This window comes from Fundulus heteroclitus, unplaced genomic scaffold, assembly GCF_011125445.2.
Source record: "Fundulus heteroclitus isolate FHET01 unplaced genomic scaffold, MU-UCD_Fhet_4.1 scaffold_38, whole genome shotgun sequence".
NCBI classification, from domain to species: Eukaryota; Metazoa; Chordata; class Actinopteri; order Cyprinodontiformes; family Fundulidae; genus Fundulus; species Fundulus heteroclitus.
Window position 1 is genome coordinate 1,551,537 of NW_023396792.1, and position 22,007 is coordinate 1,573,543.

At 41.3% G+C, this 22,007-nt stretch overlaps 2 protein-coding genes across 8 annotated transcripts in view; one reads left to right on the top strand and one right to left on the bottom strand.

Moving 5' to 3' along the window:
• Nucleotides 1-10,858, top strand: part of caprin1a (cell cycle associated protein 1a) — a 34,386-nt gene extending 23,528 nt beyond the window's left edge. For 2 of the 7 annotated variants that reach the window (XM_036130741.1, XM_012850697.3), the window contains exons 5-17: nt 846-1,087; nt 3,583-3,665; nt 4,096-4,254; nt 5,242-5,294; nt 5,394-5,477; nt 6,012-6,173; nt 6,927-7,035; nt 7,117-7,181; nt 7,457-7,588; nt 7,823-7,982; nt 9,758-9,946; nt 10,036-10,145; nt 10,234-10,855. In XM_036130741.1, coding sequence (XP_035986634.1) covers nt 846-1,087; nt 3,583-3,665; nt 4,096-4,254; nt 5,242-5,294; nt 5,394-5,477; nt 6,012-6,173; nt 6,927-7,035; nt 7,117-7,181; nt 7,457-7,588; nt 7,823-7,982; nt 9,758-9,946; nt 10,036-10,145; nt 10,234-10,320 — 1,635 coding nt within the window. In that variant the 3' untranslated portion in view covers nt 10,321-10,855. Of the gene's footprint in view, nt 1-845; nt 1,088-3,582; nt 3,666-4,095; nt 4,255-5,241; nt 5,295-5,393; nt 5,478-6,011; nt 6,174-6,926; nt 7,036-7,116; nt 7,182-7,456; nt 7,589-7,822; nt 7,983-9,757; nt 9,947-10,035; nt 10,146-10,233 lie in introns of all 7 variants that reach the window. The other 5 variants (XM_012850698.3, XM_021309574.2, XM_021309576.2 and 2 more) reach the window with 5 other exon arrangements.
• Nucleotides 10,859-11,818: 960 nt separating this feature from the next.
• nucb2a (nucleobindin 2a) lies at nt 11,819-20,959 on the bottom strand. Its single transcript, XM_012850695.3, has 13 exons — nt 20,840-20,959; nt 20,362-20,502; nt 19,968-20,075; nt 19,736-19,868; nt 19,483-19,586; nt 18,770-18,955; nt 17,966-18,056; nt 17,769-17,827; nt 17,597-17,689; nt 14,219-14,308; nt 13,969-14,139; nt 13,701-13,758; nt 11,819-13,615 (listed from the first exon to the last, which is right to left on the bottom strand). The coding sequence occupies exons 1-13, from the start codon at nt 20,861-20,863 to the stop codon at nt 13,395-13,397; spliced, it is 1,479 nt and encodes a 492-aa protein (XP_012706149.2). The 5' UTR covers nt 20,864-20,959; the 3' UTR covers nt 11,819-13,394.
• Between the last annotated feature and the right edge of the window lie 1,048 nt (nt 20,960-22,007).

Consider the following 22,007-nt stretch of genomic DNA (forward strand, 5'->3'; position numbering starts at 1 on the left):
AGATCTTTCCTAAAATGTTGGTGACCGAACCTCATAATTGTTCATTTTACAGCTTTTTATGCTATCAGAAGGCGGCCAAGGAAACATTTCAAAGCTGTTCTGGAAACAGGGTTCCCACAGGTCCTTAAAATCCTTGAAAGTTTGTGAATCTGAAAAAATAAATTCAAGGCCCTTGAAAGTCCTTGAATTTTTTTGTGGGGTTGAAAGTTCACACGGATGACGACTCGTGTTATTATTTTACTACCACACGATCTTTTAAAATTATGTTGATTCCGCAGACTTAATTTGCAAAAGTACGTTCGCTCTTCTTCGTTAGTTGGTAGGCTACGGTTTTTTCCCTTAACTTAATGAAATGGTAGGCTAATGTAGATCTTATATATAATGTAGTATGGCATGGCCATGTACTGTGGATATAAATGTAGGCTATGAATATGATCAATATCAATGTAGGCTTTATATTAAGTCCACTTTCTTGCATTGCTTCTGACCCAACAACTTCTATGCCGTTTAGTCTTTTATTGAATTTGCATTGTATTAAAATATGATAACCTATTCAGCGGTCACAGTAGGTAAATGCCACTACGTGTGGTCCTTGAATTTGAGGAAATTGGTCCTGGAAAGTCCTTGAAAGGTCCTTGAATTTGATGTTCACCAAGGTGTGGGAACCCTGTGGAAAACTACTACTTCATTAAACCTTAAACAGAGGGGGAAATGTCCTGTTTAAAGGGTTAAACACAGAAGGGTTTAACCCTTCTGTGCCGATCGGTGCCGATCCTAGCTGAAGATCAAATTATGTCGGTAGGTTTTGTGAAATAAGATGCGGCTAAACATTTGCGTGTGTCTAGGTCCAAAAGGCAGTTAAGAAGTCTGCACGGCGAGAGCAGCTGCAGCGGGAGGAAATTGAACAGCGGCGGCTGAAGACCGTTTTGGAGCTTCAGTATTTATTGGACCAGTTAGGGGAGGACGGCGTGCGGCAGGACCTTAAAACACCCGATGCCTCTGGTTCCCCTCTGCTCACGGACGCACACCTCGCATCTTTTGATGAGTTTTATAAGCTGGTGGGACCTGAGAGGAACTGCGATATCAGGTATGTGGAAGCATCTTGTCTTGTTTTTTTTAATAGCTGGAGTGAATTTTTCTCCTCTAAAAAGGAGGAAGCAGCTAGAAAGATATGTTCTTAAAACTAATTTCTGTCCAATGGGAGCAACTATTGTCACACGTGTGGCTTTATGAGTTACAGTTAACTTGCAAAATGTACAATGTGAAAGCAAACTGCACCAAACGAAAAAATTAGAGTACGCTTTTGGTCGGGACCAAAATAAATTCTTGGTGTGAATACCCCCTTAGGATATTACATGAGATCAATAAAAAAGGATATTCTAAACAGAAATTTCAGATCTTTATTTCTATGTACTCAATACTTTGTGGATCCTTTTGCATCGGTGTGATGTGACACGGAGGCGAGTCGCCTGCCATGAAGACCAAAGGAGCTCGCCTGCCATGAAGCCCATTAACACCACGGTCAATGAATCAGCATTTTGAATCCAAATCAGCATCTCCATGCAGCTTGTCACCAGAAGAAAGCATGGACATGTTGAGGTAGATGGATCCATTGACCTCGGATTTCAGAAAATACATCAGCAGATCACATGGCACTCAAAATAATCTGATTTCCAAATTAAATGAAAGCTTTGCTTCCATCTGAAAATAGGACTTTAGATAGCTGAGCAACAGTCCAGTAATGTTTTCTCCTTAGCTTAGGTGAGATGCTTCTGATGCTGGCTCTCTGCCTCAGGAGAGGTTTTGTCCGTACGTAGGAGCTCTTGATGCTCCGATTCCAGCCTCGGTTCACGCCTCGTGAACGCCCCATAATTCCTGAATGGATTTTGCTTCATAATTTTCTGAATGCTGTGGTTATCCCTGTTGCTGCTGCACCTTTTTCTACTTTTTCCTTCCACTATGCTTGCTAAGAACACCCGGCTTCTTTAGCAGTGACCTTTTGTGGCTCACTGTCTCTGTGAAGGCTGTCAGTGACTGTCCTCTGGACATCTGTCCAGTCAGCAGCCATTCCCATGATTGTGTCGCACTCCGATCCAGCCTAACAGCACATATTAAAGTTTATTCCTCACACCCCCACCATGGACTGTTCTCCCTGCTGCCTTCTGGGAAAAGGTTCCGCAGCATCCGCTGCAGGACCACCAGGTTCTGCAAAAGCTTTTTCCCTGCTGCCATCAGACTGTTGAACTATAAACTGGATTCTGCACCACATTTGCACATTTGCATCACTGCATCTCTATCTAGCATTACAAATGCTGCCAAACTTTTAGTTTCTAAATGCATTTTTGCACAAATGCCTTTTTGCATCATCATTTCTGCACATACAAATGGTTTAAATATTCTCCTGTACACTGTGATCGCACACTGTCTCTTTCTCCTGCATTGTTTACAATTGTTTACTTTTTAATCACTGCTGCACTTTATACTGTAATTTACAAGCTGTATGCAACGAAATTTCGTTCTGTATGCACTCTGTACATACAAAATGACAAAGTTGTCTAAGTCTTATTTCGATGTAGCTGCATCTTTACACACGAATATGCTTCGAAAGAATAAATGCTGTTGATCTTGGTGAATTTTACCTGCAGCCACTGAAAGCCTGCCGAGGCGTTCAGGAAGCCCAGGCTGCACTAATGCCGCCCTTCAGCTTATCCCGCTCCATCATACTGTTGATAATAGACCATAAGCCCGGTACAGGGTTTACGTCAGGACACAGTGACGCAATGGTCACATACGCAGGTGTTCGTACTGTTGGCAGGTTCCAAGTCCTGCTAGAAAATAAAATCAGCCTCTCATAAAGCTTGTTGGCAGGAGGAGCCGTGAACGCTCTAACATTTCCTGGAAGACGGTGGCTCTCCCTTTGAACTTAATGAAACGTGGTGGACCAACAGCAGCAGGTGATATGGCACTTTAAATCATCACGACGGTGTAGACTTCACTCTGGACCTCAAACAACTTGGGTTAGGGGCCTCTGCACCCCTGATTCTGGGATCTTGATTTCACTTCCAAGTCTCCAATGTTCTCTCTGATTGAGGAGCGGCTAAAAGGAGCGCCACAGCTGCCGCCCCTAACCTGGATACGAACGATGGCTCTTGAAGCAGTGGCTCCTTCTGCGGTCCATAAATCTCCCCCAAAACTCTTGATTTAACTTTGCTTCACAATCATCTCAGGGCTGTCTTGTGCATTTTGTTTTCTTGCACACTAAAATGCTTTAAGTCTGTCAGCTGTCTCCTCCATTATTGAGTAGGCCATAAGATCTAAATTCAGCGTAAAAAAAATCCTTTTTTTATTGGAATGTAATATTCAAAGAGAAGCTGAGGTTTTCATGATGTAAAATAAACACATTAAATATATCACCAAATGTAGAATGGAATTTCAACACACCTAAAGGAAATACCTTAATTTTTAGACATTCAAAAAAAGTTGTATACAAGGGTTTTTTTTTGGGTCTAATTCAGCATTTTTAAATCTGAAAATGGCCGATGCGCTTGTGTTAAAATGTTCGCCCTGAATTCTTGTTTCCAGATTGAGCGACCAGTACGAAGAGGCCTCGCAACACCTGTGGTCTCTGCTCGAGGGTCGAGACAAGCCTGTGGCAGGAACTACATGCAAGTATTTTTGTGTAATTTCTGCACAGGGTGGCGCTGATGTTTGAAGACTCTGTGGAAGGCATTTTAAAGCGTGCTTATTTTGGGTCGTTTCATAGAGTTTAGCAAATGGCTTCATAGCTAAAGCAGAACAATCATCCAAACGAGACATATTTGTAGCTTTTACTCAGATATTTATCCTTTACATGTGCTTCAGCTATTATTTCCATGGCTGGTGATATTTAAAGGTCCGCCCCAGTGTGGATTTAGGCATCACTTCTTAAAACAGTGACCTGTTTTGGTGTTGAGTTGAGCGAAGAATGGCTCTGTCAGTCTGGCTGTTTCACATTTATCTGACTTTCCAAGAAAAAAAAAGATGTCTGCACATTTCTGCTGTATACTGTTGTGTTCATCAAAGCCTTTTTTTCTTTCCCCGCTCTCTTTGTTGCAGACAAGTCACTGAGGGAGACTCTGGACAAACTGCTGCTAAGTGGTTACTTTGACAGAGCAGAAACGAAGCAGAACGGCGCCTGCGAGGCAGAAGAGACACCAGAAGAGCAGACTGCTGTGGAGGAAACCGCCGCTAGCAGGGAGCAGCCGCCTGAACCTGGTAACCAGTCACTCATCTGCTTAAGCCGGGCGTACACTGTACGATACTTTCAGTTGTTGTACTCATGTACAGCTCAAACTGTACGACGAAACCTCAGGGTTTAAAAGTTCACTACTCACCATATCTGGAAACAGTAGAAGAAGAAAAAGGTGGAAGTATCGATGCTCACTGTTAAATATGAGGCTCAATGGAACGAAATGCGCTGCCTTGGCAATTCTACGAGTCGCTCCTCCGTAGTTTAACTCCATGTCATACGTACCGCCATCATGCTTCTCTCAGCTCCTATGTTTTCGTCTGAGAAGAAGAACACTGCAAAAATGGATCTAAAAATAAGTAAAATGTTCTTAAAATTTGTGTTTTTGTCCTAGATTTGAAGCATGTATACACAATTATCTGCCAATGGAATGAGTATTTTGACCCCTAAAATAAGATAATTAGACATCCTGCACTTGAATTAAGATGATGAAGATGAGTTGTTCCTATTTTAAGTGCAAAAATCTTATTCTGTTGGCAGATCATCTTATTTACCTGCTCAAATTAAGGACATATACACTCATTTTAAGAAAATATTACTTATTTTTAGATCCGTTTTTGCAGTGAAGAAGAATTTCCTTGTTTGCACATGCTCAGTGCGCCGAGGTTGGGGGAAATGGGCTCGTAGACGCTCGTAGCTCCGCTTCAACAGCAGGACGCACTCATGATCACTCACGAGGGCCGACTGAATTTCAAACATGTTTGATTTTCATCCGACCGTCTGATTCCTGATGGGGAGGTGGTCGTGAGAGGCGAATCGCCCCTCGTTACCCTCTGTATACTACACGATGCAGGACGCAGCTGAAACTCGGCCCAATCTAAAAAAATCTCGCACAACTGAAGAATCGGCCCAACAAAGGGCAAGAAGTGGTACAGTGTATGCCTGGCTTATAAAGTTTATTAGAAGTGTGTTTTATGTAGGTGTGATCACCCTGTAAATGTGTTTCTCTCCAGAAGGACCAACAAATGAAACCTACGTTGAGCCGGTCCAAGTGGAAACCACAGAGGTTGGGAAAACGTTTCTGATGTATCGGCATTAAAAACCTTGGGACATTATGTAAGTTTTTATTGTGTATTTTATTTAAGTCGGTGTTTCTTGTTGGCAGTTTTTCAACAGGCAGTTTGTCCCAGAAACTACATACAGTAACACCGACAAAGACCAGGTGGAGGAGTGGACCGTGGAGGCTCAGGTATCCTCAGAATACGTTACCTCTGCACTCATCAGTGCCACCAAATCCCCCGTATTGTGAAATGTGCTGAGATGCTCATCTTTACTCACACATTTGAGCTTTCATAGCGTCCCGTTATTGAGACTTAAGCTCTATCTAGGAAGGAGATTACCGCTATAAGAGTTTCAAGTCTTCTGAGAAGGTTGTTCACGGGGTTTGGGAACGTGTTTATAGGAAAATTTCAGCATTCCTCTAAGACAGCATGTGTGAGGTCACACACTGATGTTGGACAAGTCAGGCTGGCTGTCCGATCCGATTTATCTCAAAGGTGCTGTATTAGGTTAGGGTCAGGGTTCTAGTCAAGTTCCTCCTCTAACAACATCTGTCTCTCCATTTATGCGCCTGGTCATTTAAGCATGGAAACCCTGTTCACATGTAGCACAAAGTATAACCAAGAACAACCCCCTGATAAACAATCCCCCCACCACACACGCTTGCCAACTCTGTGTGTTTATCTGGTCCTACTGAAGTATTCTTTGACGTTTCTGTCGCTAGATGAACTCCCTCCAGCACCATCCCACTGCACAGCTGGCTGCCGAGCCCCCCGTTGCTAATGTGAACCGAGGTGCTCCCTCTCCGCCCACTGACCCGGTGGTCCGGAAGCAGGCGGTGCAGGATCTCATGGCCCAAATGCAAGGACCTTACAACTTCATGCAGGTTAGAACGATTTTACAGAGCGATTTGCCAAGCTGCTACTGTTAGTGTGACATTTTAATACACTTTTAGAGCTAAAAAAAAAAAAAAAAAGGTTGAAGTATTGATTTAATGCATTACTATTAACGATTATGCCAGACGCATAGGAGCACTGCAAAAAACGGATCTAAAAATAAGTAAAATGTTCTTAAAGTTAGTGTATTTGTCCTTGATTTGAGCAGGTAAATAAGATTATTTGCCAATGGAATGATTATTTTGACCATTAATATAAGATAATTAGACATCCTGCACTTTAAATAAGATGATGGAGATGAGTTGTTCCTATTTTAAGGTCAAAAATCTTGTTCCATTGGCAAATCATCTTATTTACCTGCTCAAATCAAGGACAAATACACAAATTTTAAGAATATTTTACTTATTTTAAGTTCTGTTTTTGCAGTGAGTGAGGTGGTGGTAGTTCTACTCCCGGTGTCAGCCAATGTATAAACCAAGAGTAATTCAACAATTTCAAATAGGGCAAATTAAACAATAGAATCAGGAGTAAAGTATGTCCTAACTAAAGTTATTTCTAGCTAATTTGGCCCAGGTATAAAAATTAGTTTTCATTTTGATGCAGCCTTCTTCAGAAAACTGGACAGCATAGAATAAAGCGCGGGTAAAAATGTGATTAACCCTGCAAAATACACGCCTTAAAAGTAGAAGTGAGTGAGTGGAATAAACTAAAAAGGTGTTGATCTAAACCGTTTACGTTGACAGGACTCCATGTTGGAATTTGACGGCCAGGCTCTGGACCCAGCCATCGTGTCTGCCCAGCCGATGAAGCCTCTGCAGACCGTTGACTTGCAGCAGATGGGCGGCCCGTCAAGTGAGTCCTCCTAAAGCTGCAGTAAAACAGTCGAGGACGGATACTTTTTAACAATTTGCCCTTTTTTCGTTCTCTCCTTAGTTGTCCACTCAGAAGCCAGGCTTCCTCAGACAAGTACTGTATCTGGACCACAGGAATCCTCCCAGGTAAGTACAGCAAAACGCTTAGCCGGACGTCGGTTAAAGACTTTGCTTCTCTTGCGTTGCCTGAAAACGTGAATCAGGACTATGATCAGACGTGTTTGTCAATAGTGTTTAAGTGGTATCGTCTGTGCTGTGGCGTATGGAGTCAGTTGAACATTGTGTGGAATTAGCTGGAAGCTTTGACTGTAACGTTCACTGCTCCCATCACATCCGCTGACCTTCTCCACATCCCTTGTCTCCTTGCCTTTCAAATCTCCTCCTCCCCCTGCCTTCCCCAGCCCTCTATGTCTCTGTCATCTGAACAGTCTTCTGCCCCATGTTCCCTGTCCACCGCCTTCCCACCTGTCTCCAAACATATCCACTCCGGAGGCATCAATGTGAACGCAGCGCCATTCCAGTCAGTGCAAGCGGTATGCTCTGGGTTCGTTTAAGCTGTCTAGAAACCAAAATGTTTGGCCCTTTTTAATGTTTTCTGCTGAACGTGATGGGGCGGTTCAGTCAGGGCCAGTAAACATCTTTTTTTCCCCAAAACAAACATGGTTGATTGTCGTGTGCCATCCTAACTGAAAGCGCAGATCTTCAGCAAGAATAATTTAGCGTGGTGGAAAATTAATGGATTTGCGATTTTTATTTCCTCGTTTCAGGTGTTTAATATGAACGCGCCCGTACCGCCGCCCACCGACGGCCAAACAGATGCTCTGAAGCAGTCCGGCCAGTTTCCTGGTGGCTATGGTCCGGGCTTCACCAGCCAGTCGGAGAGCACGGTGGAGCAGCCGGAAATGCCACAGGAAAGGTTACAGTCAGGTGAGAGAGCACGCGGTTCATTAAAGAGCCTTTTACTGAGCAATCGAAAGGTGGAGACGGTAGCCTTTAGCGGTTTGCTGTGTTGGATGTGAGCCAGCCTGCTTTAGGCTGCGTTCATGCTGCAGGGATGTGAGACCCATATCTGTCTTTTTCATGGCAGTGTGAACGGCCCAATTCCGATCCTCATCCCTAAAAAAAATCTGATTTGTGCCACTTCTATACGTGATACTAATTTGGATACGTTTTGTATGTTGTTTTTAAAGCGTCCGCTGTCTGAACGCATCTTATCCGCCTTTCGCGTCACTCTCCTGTCTCTCACTACATGTCCACACGTAGCAGCAGCAGCTAGATCACCTTATCTTTTTTCGTATCACTATGATGTGGTCTTAATATTGTCGACTCCTAATGCTCAGCGACTTTATGATAATAATGAGAGATGCCGGCCATTTTTTTAAAACATTTTTGAGTTTTTCGTTTTTTATCAAAGGTTTATTGAACACTTGTAGAAAAAATTACGTTCACCATTATTGCCGCAAACAGTTCACTGCTCTGTGACGTAGGGCTGGACGATAATTCAATACCGATATATATATATCAATCAGGGCTTTGAACCGGTTCAAGGAACGAAAACGAAAACCGGGAACTTTTTGTATTTTACAGGGAACAGAAACGAAACCGGAAACGTTATTATTTTTTATGTTCTGGAACTGGAACACTTATTTAAAAATAATGGTAACCGGTTAATACCGGTTTTATTTCGTTCCTCAAAGTTTTCGTTGCCTAATAATAAAAAAATAAAAAAAAGTAATTATTTTCCTGCGCACGTTACCATGACGGCTGAGGTTCACTTCCTGTGTGACATCACATCACACATTCGCTGACTGAGAGAGCGGTGTCTCCACTAGCGCTACACATCTTAAATAAGAGGTAAATTATGATCCATCGTTAAGTTAAACCCCCATTCCAAACACAATATCAATAGCTATATTTGTCGAACAAAAGGAACAAAATTAACCGTTCCGGGAACAGTATTTTTTTGTTCTAACCGGTTCGGGAACGTCAATTTATTGGTGGAACTCATAACCGGAAACGTTATAATTCAGTTTCTGTTCGGAACGAACCGATTGGGGGAAAAAAAAAATCGGTTCAAAGCCCTGATATCTATCGATAGACGTATATCAATAATAGAAAAAAAGGTCAATAAAAAGTTCAATAGAAGAAGTTTTCCTTTTTGCATTCTAGCCTATCATGTAGGTTAATACTAGTCTCTACATCCTCCCAACCAATCACAAATGCAGACCCAGGAACGATCCATCACAAAGCCCCACCCCCTTTTAAGAGTTAAAAAAACGAGTACTTTTCTTTTTTTAAAACTTGCAGTTTTGGTAAAAACTTTATTGAATATTGGGCTGAGTTCAATGGGAGGTCTCCAAGCAGCAGCAGCATAAAATGGCCAGGGCTGCACTTAAAATATGTTTTGAATTTGCTGATAATTATCGCTATCGATCAATATGATTTTTATTTTATCGATATGCTTTTTTTTTTTTTGTATCGTCCAGCCCTACTGTGACATCTCCCTCTGTTATCCGCACACGCGGGTCTCTTTGCGGTCTTGAACCGTTCAGGCAGAAGTCTGATGACGGCCGCGTTTGATAGCAGTATGAGAACAAAAAAAAGTCTGAATTGAGCATCAAGACCTGCAGTGCGAACGTAGCCTCTGTGACCCCATCAGTGCGTTAACAGACTTGTAATATAGTCTGACTCCCTTTCGTCAGTTGTTGGTGGATTCCAGCCTCAGGACCAGGTCATGCCATCAGCAGGCGGTCATGAGGATCCGTCTGTAGGGTCGGGGTTCGTCCAGTCCAGCCAGTCGTTTTACAGCAGCAGAGGTGCGCCGAGGGGTGGAGCCAGGAACAGCCGCGGCTTTATGAATGGCTACCGAGGCGCCTCAAACGGATTTAGAGGTGCCGCAATCTAAGCATGTCGCAGATGTGCTTTTAGTAACCGCACTAATTGACTTGTTTGATCTAACTGTATGAACTTCTGTTACCAGGTGGTTATGAAGGATATCGCGCTCCGTTTTCAAATGCTCCTACCGGCAGCGGTTACGGCCAAACCCAGTTCAACACGTCTCGGGACTATTCCAACAGTGGCTACCAGCGGGTAAGACATAAAAACTCACTTTAAAAGCTAACTGTTTTTTGTTTTGTTCCTCCTGTGTGCGCTGGCTAACCTGCGCTCGTTCCTGCAGGAGGGATATCAGCCAGGCTACAAGCGGGGAGCCGGCCAGGGATCTCGAGGCATGTCCCGGGCTAACGCTCAAGCGATGCGATCCTAAACGATGGGAAGAACCGTCCTGTTGCGCCACGTTGAACATTCAGGAGCTTGAATGTGTTAACCCGAGCTCACTTTTATAACATTTTATTTCTGATGGTTAATTTGGCATTTTTATTTACATTTTTTTTTTTAACTCCCGCCCTACTTATTTAGCAGCCCGCTGACATTTAGAGCCTCTAAATGTTTCAACACATGCTCAAGTTCACCACATGTAGGATTCTCAGAGTCTGTGTCATGTAAAACTACAAATAGATGTTCCTGTAAACTTGAAAGAGTTTATTAATTTATTTTTTTTACAAAGTAAATGCAAAAAAATTACCCTGCCACTGTTGATCCAAGTCCCTGGGAGTGGTTTTCTTCTACCTTTTTGTTGTCGACGCTTCTCCCTTTCGGTCGTATAATTTTCATAAAAGCGTTTGTTTTAATTTTCTCTTTTTTTTTTTTCCTTTTTTTAACCCACTGTTCTGTTGCGCCGTAACCCATTTGTACACTGATGATGTTATTGGTTAAGACTGTTTCAATAAAGCTGTATCCTATAAGCCTGTGTTTAATGTCACCAAATTCTGGGTATTTTTACTGGGCAAGTTTCCACAAATGTTGCTAAATTGTGAAAATTATATATATATATATATATATATATATATATATATATATATATATATATATAGATATATATATATATATATATATATATATATATATATATATATATATATATATATATATATATATATATATATATATATATATATATATATAATATAACCTTTTGGTAATCCAGTTATGGGACGTTCATATTTTTACAAATGAGATGCAAATGCTGCCTTTGTCAGGGTTCCAGCATGTTTTTGTCAAACCAAAACAGCTGTCAGTCCTTGTTAGCCCGTTTTTCAAGTCTGAACTATAAAGTACGTTATTGATTGATTGATGGCAGCTTTTTCTACGGTGGTCCCGCTTTCATAATAAAAGCAGATGGAAATAGGGAAACATTAAAACAGGATAGGGAATAAAATCTAAATTAAAAATGTCACATTTTTACTTTCCATAGTGATCTAGCCCTGGAAAACACTTTTTTACATCAAGTAACCCCATGTTATACAACAAGAGTAGGGCTGGGTATCGTTTCAAGAATTTATTTGATTCTGATTCTTAAGATTTAAAATAGATTTTCGATCCGGTTCGATCTCAAGTTGGATTGCTGCCATTTGAAAAAAAAAAAGTTACCTGAATTACATGACTGTTTAGTTATGGAACACATTGATACTAGAATTATATTAACATTCAACAAGGAATATTTAAAGTAATGATAGTTAATGGCGGCTCTGAGGACCAAACCCTCTCCCTGAACGTTGCTTTCACAAACAGGCTGTGGGGCAGAATACCGTTTAAGTTCACAGAGGGAAATGCATTCTTTAAAAATCTATCTTTGGTTATATGAATCGATCTATCGATATTTTTTTTTTAAAACACATCCCTAAATAAGAGTCACTATCAGCAAATTATGATAAAAGGTAAACAGTTTTATTGTCTTGAACTGAGGTCTTTTGTTTTTTTATTCCAAATGACTGGTACACAGCAGCAGGCACCTGCATGTTCTGTGCAGTCATAATGCCTTGCTGTTTTATAGGAACACATGACACACACAAAACATGAGAGCAAAGAAGGAATATGAAGTAACATATGTCTTTACCACAATAAGATCTCATCGCTAAATTAAACATTCCCCAATAACAAAAAAAAAAAAAAAAATTGGAAACCAAGCATGATTGCAGAAAAAGCAACCTGGATATCAGTCCAACTTCACCAAAACCAGCAACTTTTGAGAGAACATACAGCAAAGGACGTCCTGTACGGCTAAACTTCTCCTTAAAGTCATTCTTAAATTAAATGGCTAAGTCAACAAACATGGTCCATACACATTTATGTATAATCAGATGTCAAAATAGTCACTATGCTTCTTTTTATTTTAAATGTGACTTTAATATAAAATCCTCCCAGGAACTCGATGTTTCCCACCCTGGTCCTCAACACTGCCCCTACAGGTTTGATGTTTCCCTGCTTCAACACACCTACGTTAGGTTAATGGACAATTACCGGGCCTCTGCAGAACACCACGAGAATCGCTCTAGTGCATTGAATCGGCTGTGTTGACTGAAGCAGGGGAACATTACGCATGTAGGGCACCGGAGAAAGAACAAATCACACAGCTTAAAATTAAAATCACCATAGAGATTTGGCATGACTTCAAAGTTGTAATAAAAATCAGATTTTTTAACATTTTCTTTCTTCTACTCATACCGTTTTGTTTCTAGCACCGTTAATTGAGCGTCAGGCAGCAGCTGCAGCGTGGCTTGAAGATGACCAGCATTGTGTGGCGTTGTTTTTGGGCAGTCCATTTTAGGTAAACATTTGACAGAACCTCCCTTCATAGAAATACATCTTTTCAGATCTGTCACAAAGCAGATTCATTTTATTAAATTTTTTTTACATAAAACTTAGCAGCATCAAAAATGAGTTCAATTTTAAAAATTAACTTGTTCATGATCCAGCGTAAAAAGAACACGTATATGGCAACCGTCTTGTTTGACTCGAGTTTTCATGATTTCTGAATAATTAAAAAAAAATAAATAAATCTTAAAATGTTCCTAAAGTTGGAGTGTAATCTAAAATGTGAGGCATAAATAACAGAAATAAAAACCTTAATCGTCCCGAACGAATCCAATGAGCCTGTAGGGTTAGCTGCAGGCCAAAACCAGTGACAGGATCTAGATTCACATCAAATCTTTTCTCATTTCATTGCATTTCTCCTCAAAATCTACCGAAACATGTCCTTTATAGATCAATTTAAATTCTATTAATTCGTCTGAAGATTACCGACATCAAACCCTTGTATCGGGGATGACAGATCTGATATGTGCCAATCTTCCTCATTTGTAATCAAAATCCTAAATGCTGGTTAAAGTGGTCTTATGGTCGGGAGGCAACGCTCTTCTCTAAGCACGAGTTGAAGAACAGCAAAAGTCTGGGGATTTTGTTTTTCTGGGGGGTTTTTTTGTTTGTTTTTGGACGGCACCGTTACGGTACGTTATGCTGCCCCTGTGCCGCTTCCTGCTGGTTTGGCGGTTCGCCGTGATGTTCCTGGGGATGACCTTGCTGAGGTAAGTCTTGATTTTGCTGTTCGTGAGGCTCCTGTTGTGTATCTTGATGGTGGGGGGTCTCGTGGTGGTCTGGCGCTGGTTGATCGGGAGGCAACTGGTTGTCAGCTGCATGCGCCTCGGGGACGGCGTTGCCTTCGACTGCAACGTGGAAACAGGTTCAACATCCGCGGACCAGCCGAAAAAAATACAAAACAAATAAAACTGCAAATGAAACGTCGCTTACCGTGAACCTCTGGAAGGTCTGCCTTATCTGACTTCAGTCGTTCCATATGCTCAACAGCCTGTAATGAGTTTCGATTAGGTTTTGGAAAGCATATAGTTAACAGTAATGATTAAAAAGTAAGCAGACACTGATCAAATCTGCATAAGAAAAATGATCCAAATCATTTTAACTTAGAACTGGTAGCTGTTCCCAACTCTGACGGATCTCATCCTCCTCCTTGTAGCTCCCTTATTCGGTTTGCCATGCATGACACGACTCCACTTCTCACCTGCTGGAGTTCAACTTTCTGTGCGTTCAGCTGCTCCTGCTGTCGCTCCAGCTCCTCTCTCTGTTTCTGCAGGTCAACAGTCCTCTGATTGAGGTCCTGTTCTTGCTGAGCCAGGTGCTCCTCAAACTCCCTCATCTCTTCATCTGTGTACGCTTGGTTCTGCTCCAGAGTCTGACCAGAAACACAACAGAACATCCTTTTTAAAACAGGTGCCTACTTCGTATGGTTACTGTCTGAAGCTGTAGCTTACCTCCCAGCTGTCTGGTTCTAGGAACTCTTTTTTCTTTGTGGCAACCAGGAACTCGTCTAAAGACACCAACCTGTCTTTATTAGAATCCACCTGAAACCAGAGGGGTAGAACAGGAAGCGTCTTAGACCAGACTAATCTCGACAAGCTCATGGCAGTGGATTGAACATCAAGACACAGAAAACAAAAGCGGTAAAAAAATCATTAACTTATTCCAGTAATATAAGTAGGCTAAACTTTATTAATTGGCCTCCATGGTGTTCACTGGCCACTTTATTAGTGAATCAGCCAATCACATGGCATTACTCAGCGTATACAGGCATCTGGATGACGACCTGCTATGGCTCAAAGCAAGCACCAGAACGTGGAAGAAAAAGGACTTAATTGACTTGAACTCTCTTGAATAATGGATTATTGCGCGCTGTCTGTATATTTTAATGCACCGAGGACGACTGGGCGTGGAGGTGGAGTGGCGGCTAAGAAAAAGTTCACTTGTGTAGCAATAAAAAGACTCTTGAGACCAAAACTATATTTTACCATATTTAATCTAAAAGGCAGAGGGATGTTTACGGCTTCAGTACTGGGCTCTCATACGCAACAACGCGACGGGCAGATTTCAGATTTAAGTAGGACCAATGGTGTACACCCACTCAGGGGCGTGCCCCTTATGATATCAGTGTTCCGTTCATCATATTGGTGGAGAGGATCATGCTATAATGCGGACGTGTCCTAGATGACACATTTTCCCCTAATCAGTCATTCTGTCCAATCTAAGTATGTCAGACTCTGTCCCTCCAGAGTCTCTTGTCTATCTGTAATTTCCATGGCCACTGATTTTTGCAGTCCAGTCTCTGTAATCTCATAATCCCCAACATAAACAACTTTTAACCAACCCAGGTTTTGAACTTCCTATGTTGAATCTGGGTCGACCCAGGCCAGTTCTTGTTGCAGACACAGACACACTTGCCACCAAAGTACTGCAAGGATTTTCAGTTTTTTAGCCAGAATATGACCAGGTTTTAATTGTTGGACATTTTAATATTCATGTGCCAGAGACTTTTTTTTAAATGTGATATTCTTTTAGTCTTGCTCAGTTTTCAGAAGCGTGGCCATACATGCTGTCCCTGGGTGCACCGGAATTCATCAGAGAAATAAGTGATGCTGCCTTTTCTCCTGCCGTGTTTGAGACTTTAATTCACCACAACTTTAAACCTTGTGTCCAAATAAGACATTTTTGTGGTTTTAATGCATCTGCGAATGAAAAATTTTCTAGGGTAGCTTTTATCATAGATGTCAACCTGTTCTCGATGACGTTGCTCCTTTTAAAAGTGTGGGACCCAAACTAAAATCTGATCCATGGATTAAACGTAGCCGCTTGTTCTGTCAGACGAGCGTGAGGGAACGCTGACTGAAGATGGAAAACAGAAAGTTTGCAGACAGCGGGTGTGTTGTATTATGTTGAGAGATCGTTTGTATCAGGACAAAGCAGAAAAGGTAAACTTTTTCTAATGTTATGGTGAACAGTTCCAATAATCCTCTGGTTCTTTTTTTTTTTATTTATTGTTGTCTCTGTTCTAAATACTCCTCCAGCTTCCTGTACTAGTCGCTCTTTAGAAACCTGTGAAACATTCCTGCCGTTTTCCCACCAACAAGATAAAACGGCTTCGATCACTGATCTCCGTGCCTTCACATGGTTCTCCCAACATCGCCACTCGTTCTGCTGTCTTTCATCACTTTTAGCCAGTGGGTTTTAATCAAGTGGAAGAACTAGGAAACAGCATGAAGGCATCATCCTGTTCAAACAATGTTGTCCCAACACATTTTTAAAGACGATTTTTAAAGCTTGTCGGGTCTGACATTTAAATGGATTTTAGCGTTAGGAGCCCACGATGGAATATAAAGCCAAGTTCCTTGTTTGTACCCACAAACCTGGCGAATAAAACAGATTCTGATTCAGATCCCTGAGGTCGAATGATCACTTAGTTGTACTAAGGTCCAGCGTAGTTGACAGAGGTGATCAGGCGTTGTAGCCCCTAAACAGTGGAATAAACTTCCTCTACACATCAGTCCTTTTTATTTCATTTGTACTTTGCTCTTGTGTTTTGTGCCCCTGTACAGCACCTCTGACCCCTTTGAAAAAGAGAATAAGACTGTTTCAAGATGACAATCGAGGCATGCCAAATACCAATTCTTAACGCATAAAATGTTTAATCTTGAAGGAGATGGGATACAGCAGCAGAGGCTCACATCAGGTGCCTCTCCTGTCAGCTAAGAACTGGAAACTGATGCTACAACTCGCAAAGACTCTCCAAAATTGGACAGTAAGAGCTTAGGGAAAGAATGTAGGGTCATAATTTGGCGTAAACATGGAAGCAGGTCGCCTGCCTCGTCTGAATGTTTTGGGCTGGTGGTGGTGTCACGGTGTGGGAGATTGTTTCCTAGCAAACCTCGTCTCCCCTTAGCATCGACCGAGGGACCCCCAAAGCACACCCAAGTATTGTTGCTGACCTTCTCCATCCCCTCAGGACCAGAGTGTACCCATCTGCTGCTGGATTATTCTCAGCAGCACAACGCACAAAGCCACACAACTATAATGATCTCAAGCTTATTAGTTTTAAACAACAATGGACTCTTAACACAGACAGTTTCCATATTCACCAGATCAAAATCCAATAGAGCACCTTGAGTATGGGAGACAACCTCTGAGAAATGTTTCCAATTCCTTGCTCCATCCATGGCACGGAGAATTCAAGCTGTTTGGAAAGCGAAAGGGAGTCCAAATGGCCACTAGTGAGGTGTACATACTACACTGGCTATTGCCATCGAGTTTAACATGTGAGATTTACATGGGCTAACAATCAGTCCCAGAAAAGACTGGTTACGATTATTATTAAATACCGTCGTCACTATGAACTGACCTGATTGTGATAATTCTACAGAATTTAAAGCCACTTCTAATCTATTAAACAAACATGTTTTTGCTTAAAAAGTAATGACCGAATAAATGCAGCTTACTGTATTTTTCATAATCTGATTGTTTGAAATATTTTAAATGAATAGGATGTTTTTGTGATCGATCTGAACATGATTGCATGATTGCAACATGCGTTTGCATTAGGCCGCTTTGAGATTACTGTCTTTTCGCTGGGATTTGGACTCAACAGCATCGTTGCGGGATGTTCTTTGGTTGCAAGCTAAACTAAAGGATAGTCCAGTGACGTCAATGTCTATGTGGCGGTATTGTAACAAAAGATGCCCTATAGTAGGGCAACTAATAAGATACAAGGAAAAGAAATTCAGAAAATCCACTTGACAACATTCGACTTTAAGCTAAAATTTTCCAATCACGACAGTCGGAGCCCTGAGTTTAGGCAACTTTACCTCGTTCATAACGTGCTCTCTCATTCGCAGCCTCTCCTCTTCCATCTCCACCATATCATCCTCTTCATTGGTGGGGTCGTAGATTTTTTCCAGCTGAAATTACACGGGCCGACAGTCAGACCTAACGGTTCCAGTCTCCGAAATGTTTGATTTTTAGATGCTGTGGCTTTACCTCTTTGGTAAACAATGCTTCAAGCTCCTGTTCATCGAAGAAGCCATCTCCGTTAGTATCTGCATTAAAAGAAGCAAAAAAAGACAAATGAAAAGGTTGATATACGCAGTTTCAGACAATAGATAAAAACAATAAAGTAGCATCCAATGAGAGGCTGATAATCCTATTTTAAGAGGTGATTACAGGTAGAAATTTACCATGCAGGTTGAAAAAGGTCTTTGGATCAAAGTCCTCAGGGTCTAAGCCATCAGCTTCCTCCCAAACCTCTTTGAGTTGATTCTGGCTGCCCTACATCATGGAAGTAAAACATAGCTCAGATTTATTCAGAACCATTTTCATAGAAAGAATTATCCGTTAGGTGGGAAATTCATGCAAATATGTTATGTTATGTTCCATCTACAGCAGAGACTGTATTTCTTATGTCGACTCAGACCATCTACAGCAGAGATGCTCATGTTTTTAATCTATCAGGCTGTATTGGAAAGCATCATCAGGTTTGGAATGTCAGCAACCTCTCTGTGCAACTAAAAACTAAACGTAGTCGTATGGTACAAACTGCAATGAAGGTGATAGGAAAGACTGATAACTCCTCCCTGCTGTCCATCTATGAACAGTCTGTCCTCAGAGTTGCTCGGAGGGTCTCGACTAATCCTGCTCACATCCTCAACTCACAATACGAGCCGTTACCACCTGGTTTAACAGATTTAAAAACTCATTTGTCCCTTCCTCAATCAGATTGTTAAATAAAGTAGGTATATAGTATTTTATCATACTTCTGATGCTCTGGTCTTATCTGCTGGTCTGATTTGCTGGTGTGCTCTTATGGACCAGCTTTTATCGAGCAATAACTGTTTACTTTTATCTATGGCTCAGAAGAGAAGTTGATTTGCTGTGTGAACACCACGTTTTAACAAGTCTTAAAACAGTGAATCCAAAATACTGCAAGATGGGATGAGCTTTCCATGAATCCTTTTCTACGCTGCACGGTCAAAGCCCCTCACCGGGTGGTTGACTTTAGGGTGATCAGCATGCTTCTTCCTCATCTCTTCATAGTGCTCCTCCTCTTTCTTTCTCTGATCCTCGTCCAGGGTTTTCAGGTGCTCCCGCCTGTCGTGCTCCTTCATCATCTCATACTTCTTAAACTCCTCGTGTCTGTCTTTGTCGAAGTTCTCCAGATCACTCGTTGCCTGAAGGCAGGGGTTTAGAGAGGTCAATTACGTACCTTTTAAATACAGAGATGCCTTCGTTAGCACTGAATTACAGCGAAATATCGCGCGGTTTAGCCTTAAAAAGACACAACAAAGATTGCTTACGTTCCTTTTTGCCTGTTCTTGCTGAGATTTCCTGACTGATTCATTGTACAGATCTTTAAATAAATGCTGACTTGTGAAAATAAACACTGAAAATGAGATATACCTCAATACAAATCGTAAGGCATCATTAAAAATAAAATGCTGATTGACATGTAACAAACAAAATTTGATTTTTTTTCTGCGACCATTTATGTTGAAGACAAAATACTCAGAAGTATTTAGATTCATCAGGGTAAGAAAAAAACTGCAAAAGTCTTTTGATACTTTTGTCTGGTAACAAACACGTATATGAGTAATACAGCTTAGTGGGCTAACAGCACAGGCGTTACGACACAGACTTATATAAAGTCTATGACTTATACTCTTACCATGACAAAGTATGACAAAGTGGCAGACATTACCGATTTAATGAGCCGATCCAGATCTTCCACTTCAAACGTGTGTGGGTTCATGTGGTTCAGGTGCTCGAACTGCTTCAAGAGAGCCTGGTGGTCCACGGCTATATCTATTGAAAAGGTAAATGTTTAAACATCTGAAATCCCAACAAAATGCCAGAAAGCCTTTTGCAAGAACACAAATTGTATATTTTAAGGGTGTAGCATTGAATTTCACACATGGCAAAGGGTGGCATAGAAATTGTGCCGCACTTCCTACCATTTCCTCCTTCTAGGTCTTGCTTGGCCTTGATGAGGGTCCGCAGTCTGTTTACTTCCTGCCTTTTCAACTCATCTAGCTTTGTTCTGACATGATGGCTGACAAAGTCCAGTTCTTGCGCCAGCTTACCTTGCTACATCAGAAACAAGGAAAAGCAGTTGTGCTGTGTCACACTGCATCTTCAACGCATTACAAGTGTTATTATAACCAAGCAAAAAGGAACGCTGGGTACCTTAATGTCTTCCATGTCTGTATTGTGCAGCTTTTCTCTGAAATGCTGATCTTTCTCAAGGAAATCAATGACCTCCCTGAGATAGCGGTCATAGTGGAGTCCAGTATCCTGTAAAGTGTAACAAAACTGTCACTTAAAACTTTAATTAAAATCAACACTTACATTATGTACTCTCGCAGGGGGCCATCGCCTTTCTATTACGTTGTCTGATAAAGCAACAGATTATTTAAGAAACTGGATGAAATGCCCACTGTTAACTGTGTGTTGTTGCTATTTAGAAAAGCAGGGGGGGCCTTGGCATGGTTTTGACAGAACAACGCGTTGTCGTGGGTTCATGGTGTGTGTTTTCGTGTTTGTTTTGTCAAGGCTGTGTATAAGTCATGCATCTTCTTACCACACTGACTGGAGACTCTTCGGGTTTCTTCTCTTCCTCCTTCACTTTCGTCTTGTCGATGCCGATGGGAACCGCCTGTGAACACTGGAGCTGCACCAGCAGCAGAACCCAGCCGGCGAGAAGAACCCGGCTCCGGCACATCTGGACGTAAACAAACTCATTAACCACGGTGCTCCCAGAGTCATCCGTTTTGCCCTTTACAGTACACAGTTCAGACTAAAACACGTCTGCCTTTGTGTGTAAAGCTGCCTGACCAAACATTAGTGGCTAATTATAATGATCTGGAAGTAGCAGTTGATGTTAGCTTCAGCTATGCCTGTCAGATTTGGCACCAGAAATCTAATCAGCGGCTAATTTAACATAGCCTCGACAGGCTGAGCTCTACAGTTTACAGTAAAAAAACAAAAAAACGTCCATGACACTGAGCCTGGTTTTATGGGATTAACCCGGGACAGCTGTCATGTCACTGGATACTCACTTTAAGGTGAAACCTGTCCCCCATCTGCTCTGCTGCCCTGCCGCTGCTACTCCCTCTGAACTGGACCTGCCTCCGCGGCTAACTAGCTAGTCAGCACGCTTAGCTGTCCACTAGTTAGCGTTAACCTGATTGGCCAATCCCGGAGCGCATTTAGAATGAACAGCACGTTGCGTTGCGCTGCACTGAATCGTACGTGGCGACATGATGACAGAGCAGGTGGGCGTCCCGCAATATTTATCAAGTGGAAAATAAATGTCAGGACGCGCTGGTTAATGCTTTATATATGTTACTATTGCGTGACGTAATTTGATTATGTTTTTGTGATGTCAACTGATTATCTCCAGTTTTATGCTTTTTTTTCTTTTTTGATTGTTTGTAGCTACCCCAGTTTGATTATATCCCATTCACAGTAATATTTACATGAACATCCCATAATTTCTAGTTTCAATAGTACGCAAGTTAAAAGTATAACAATCTAAAAAAAATTATCTATCTATCTATCTATCTATCTATCTATCTATCTATCTATCTATCTATCTATCTATCTATCTATCTATCTATCTATCTATCTATCTATCTATCTATCTATCTATCTATCTATCTATCTATCTATCTATCTATCTATCTATCTATCTATCTATCTATCTATCTCTGTCATGTCTTAAATATAATACAACAAAACGTAATTAGATCAGTGTAGCAATCTGTTTAAACCATAGACTATAAAGGAAAACACAATGAAGGCAAATCTATCTTACATCAAAAACAAGACTAGGTAGAAGTGAAAACGTAGGATTCTCTAAGCCCTTTTAATTAATAGTGAATAATGCTGTTAAAGTGCTACAGGTCAAATAGCTGTATGATTTACAGGTTATAGTTCAATATTGCTTAAGTAAAGCCTTTTTTAACAAATAATTTTACTGAAATTGTTGTGATCAAAAGTATCATAGCCATCAAGCTAAATGTTGTTTTAATTCATCAAGTACAATTGGTGTTTTTTTTGTTTTGTTTTTTTAAGAAGCTGATGAGGGTACCCACATTTCAGGTTACCCAAATAAATAATATTTCGCATGTAGTTTGTAAAATATGTTTCATGTTGCTAGCCTTGCAACAAATAAGGACTGAGCTTGTATTAAACACGAAAGAAAAGAAAATAGAGGTGCTTGAT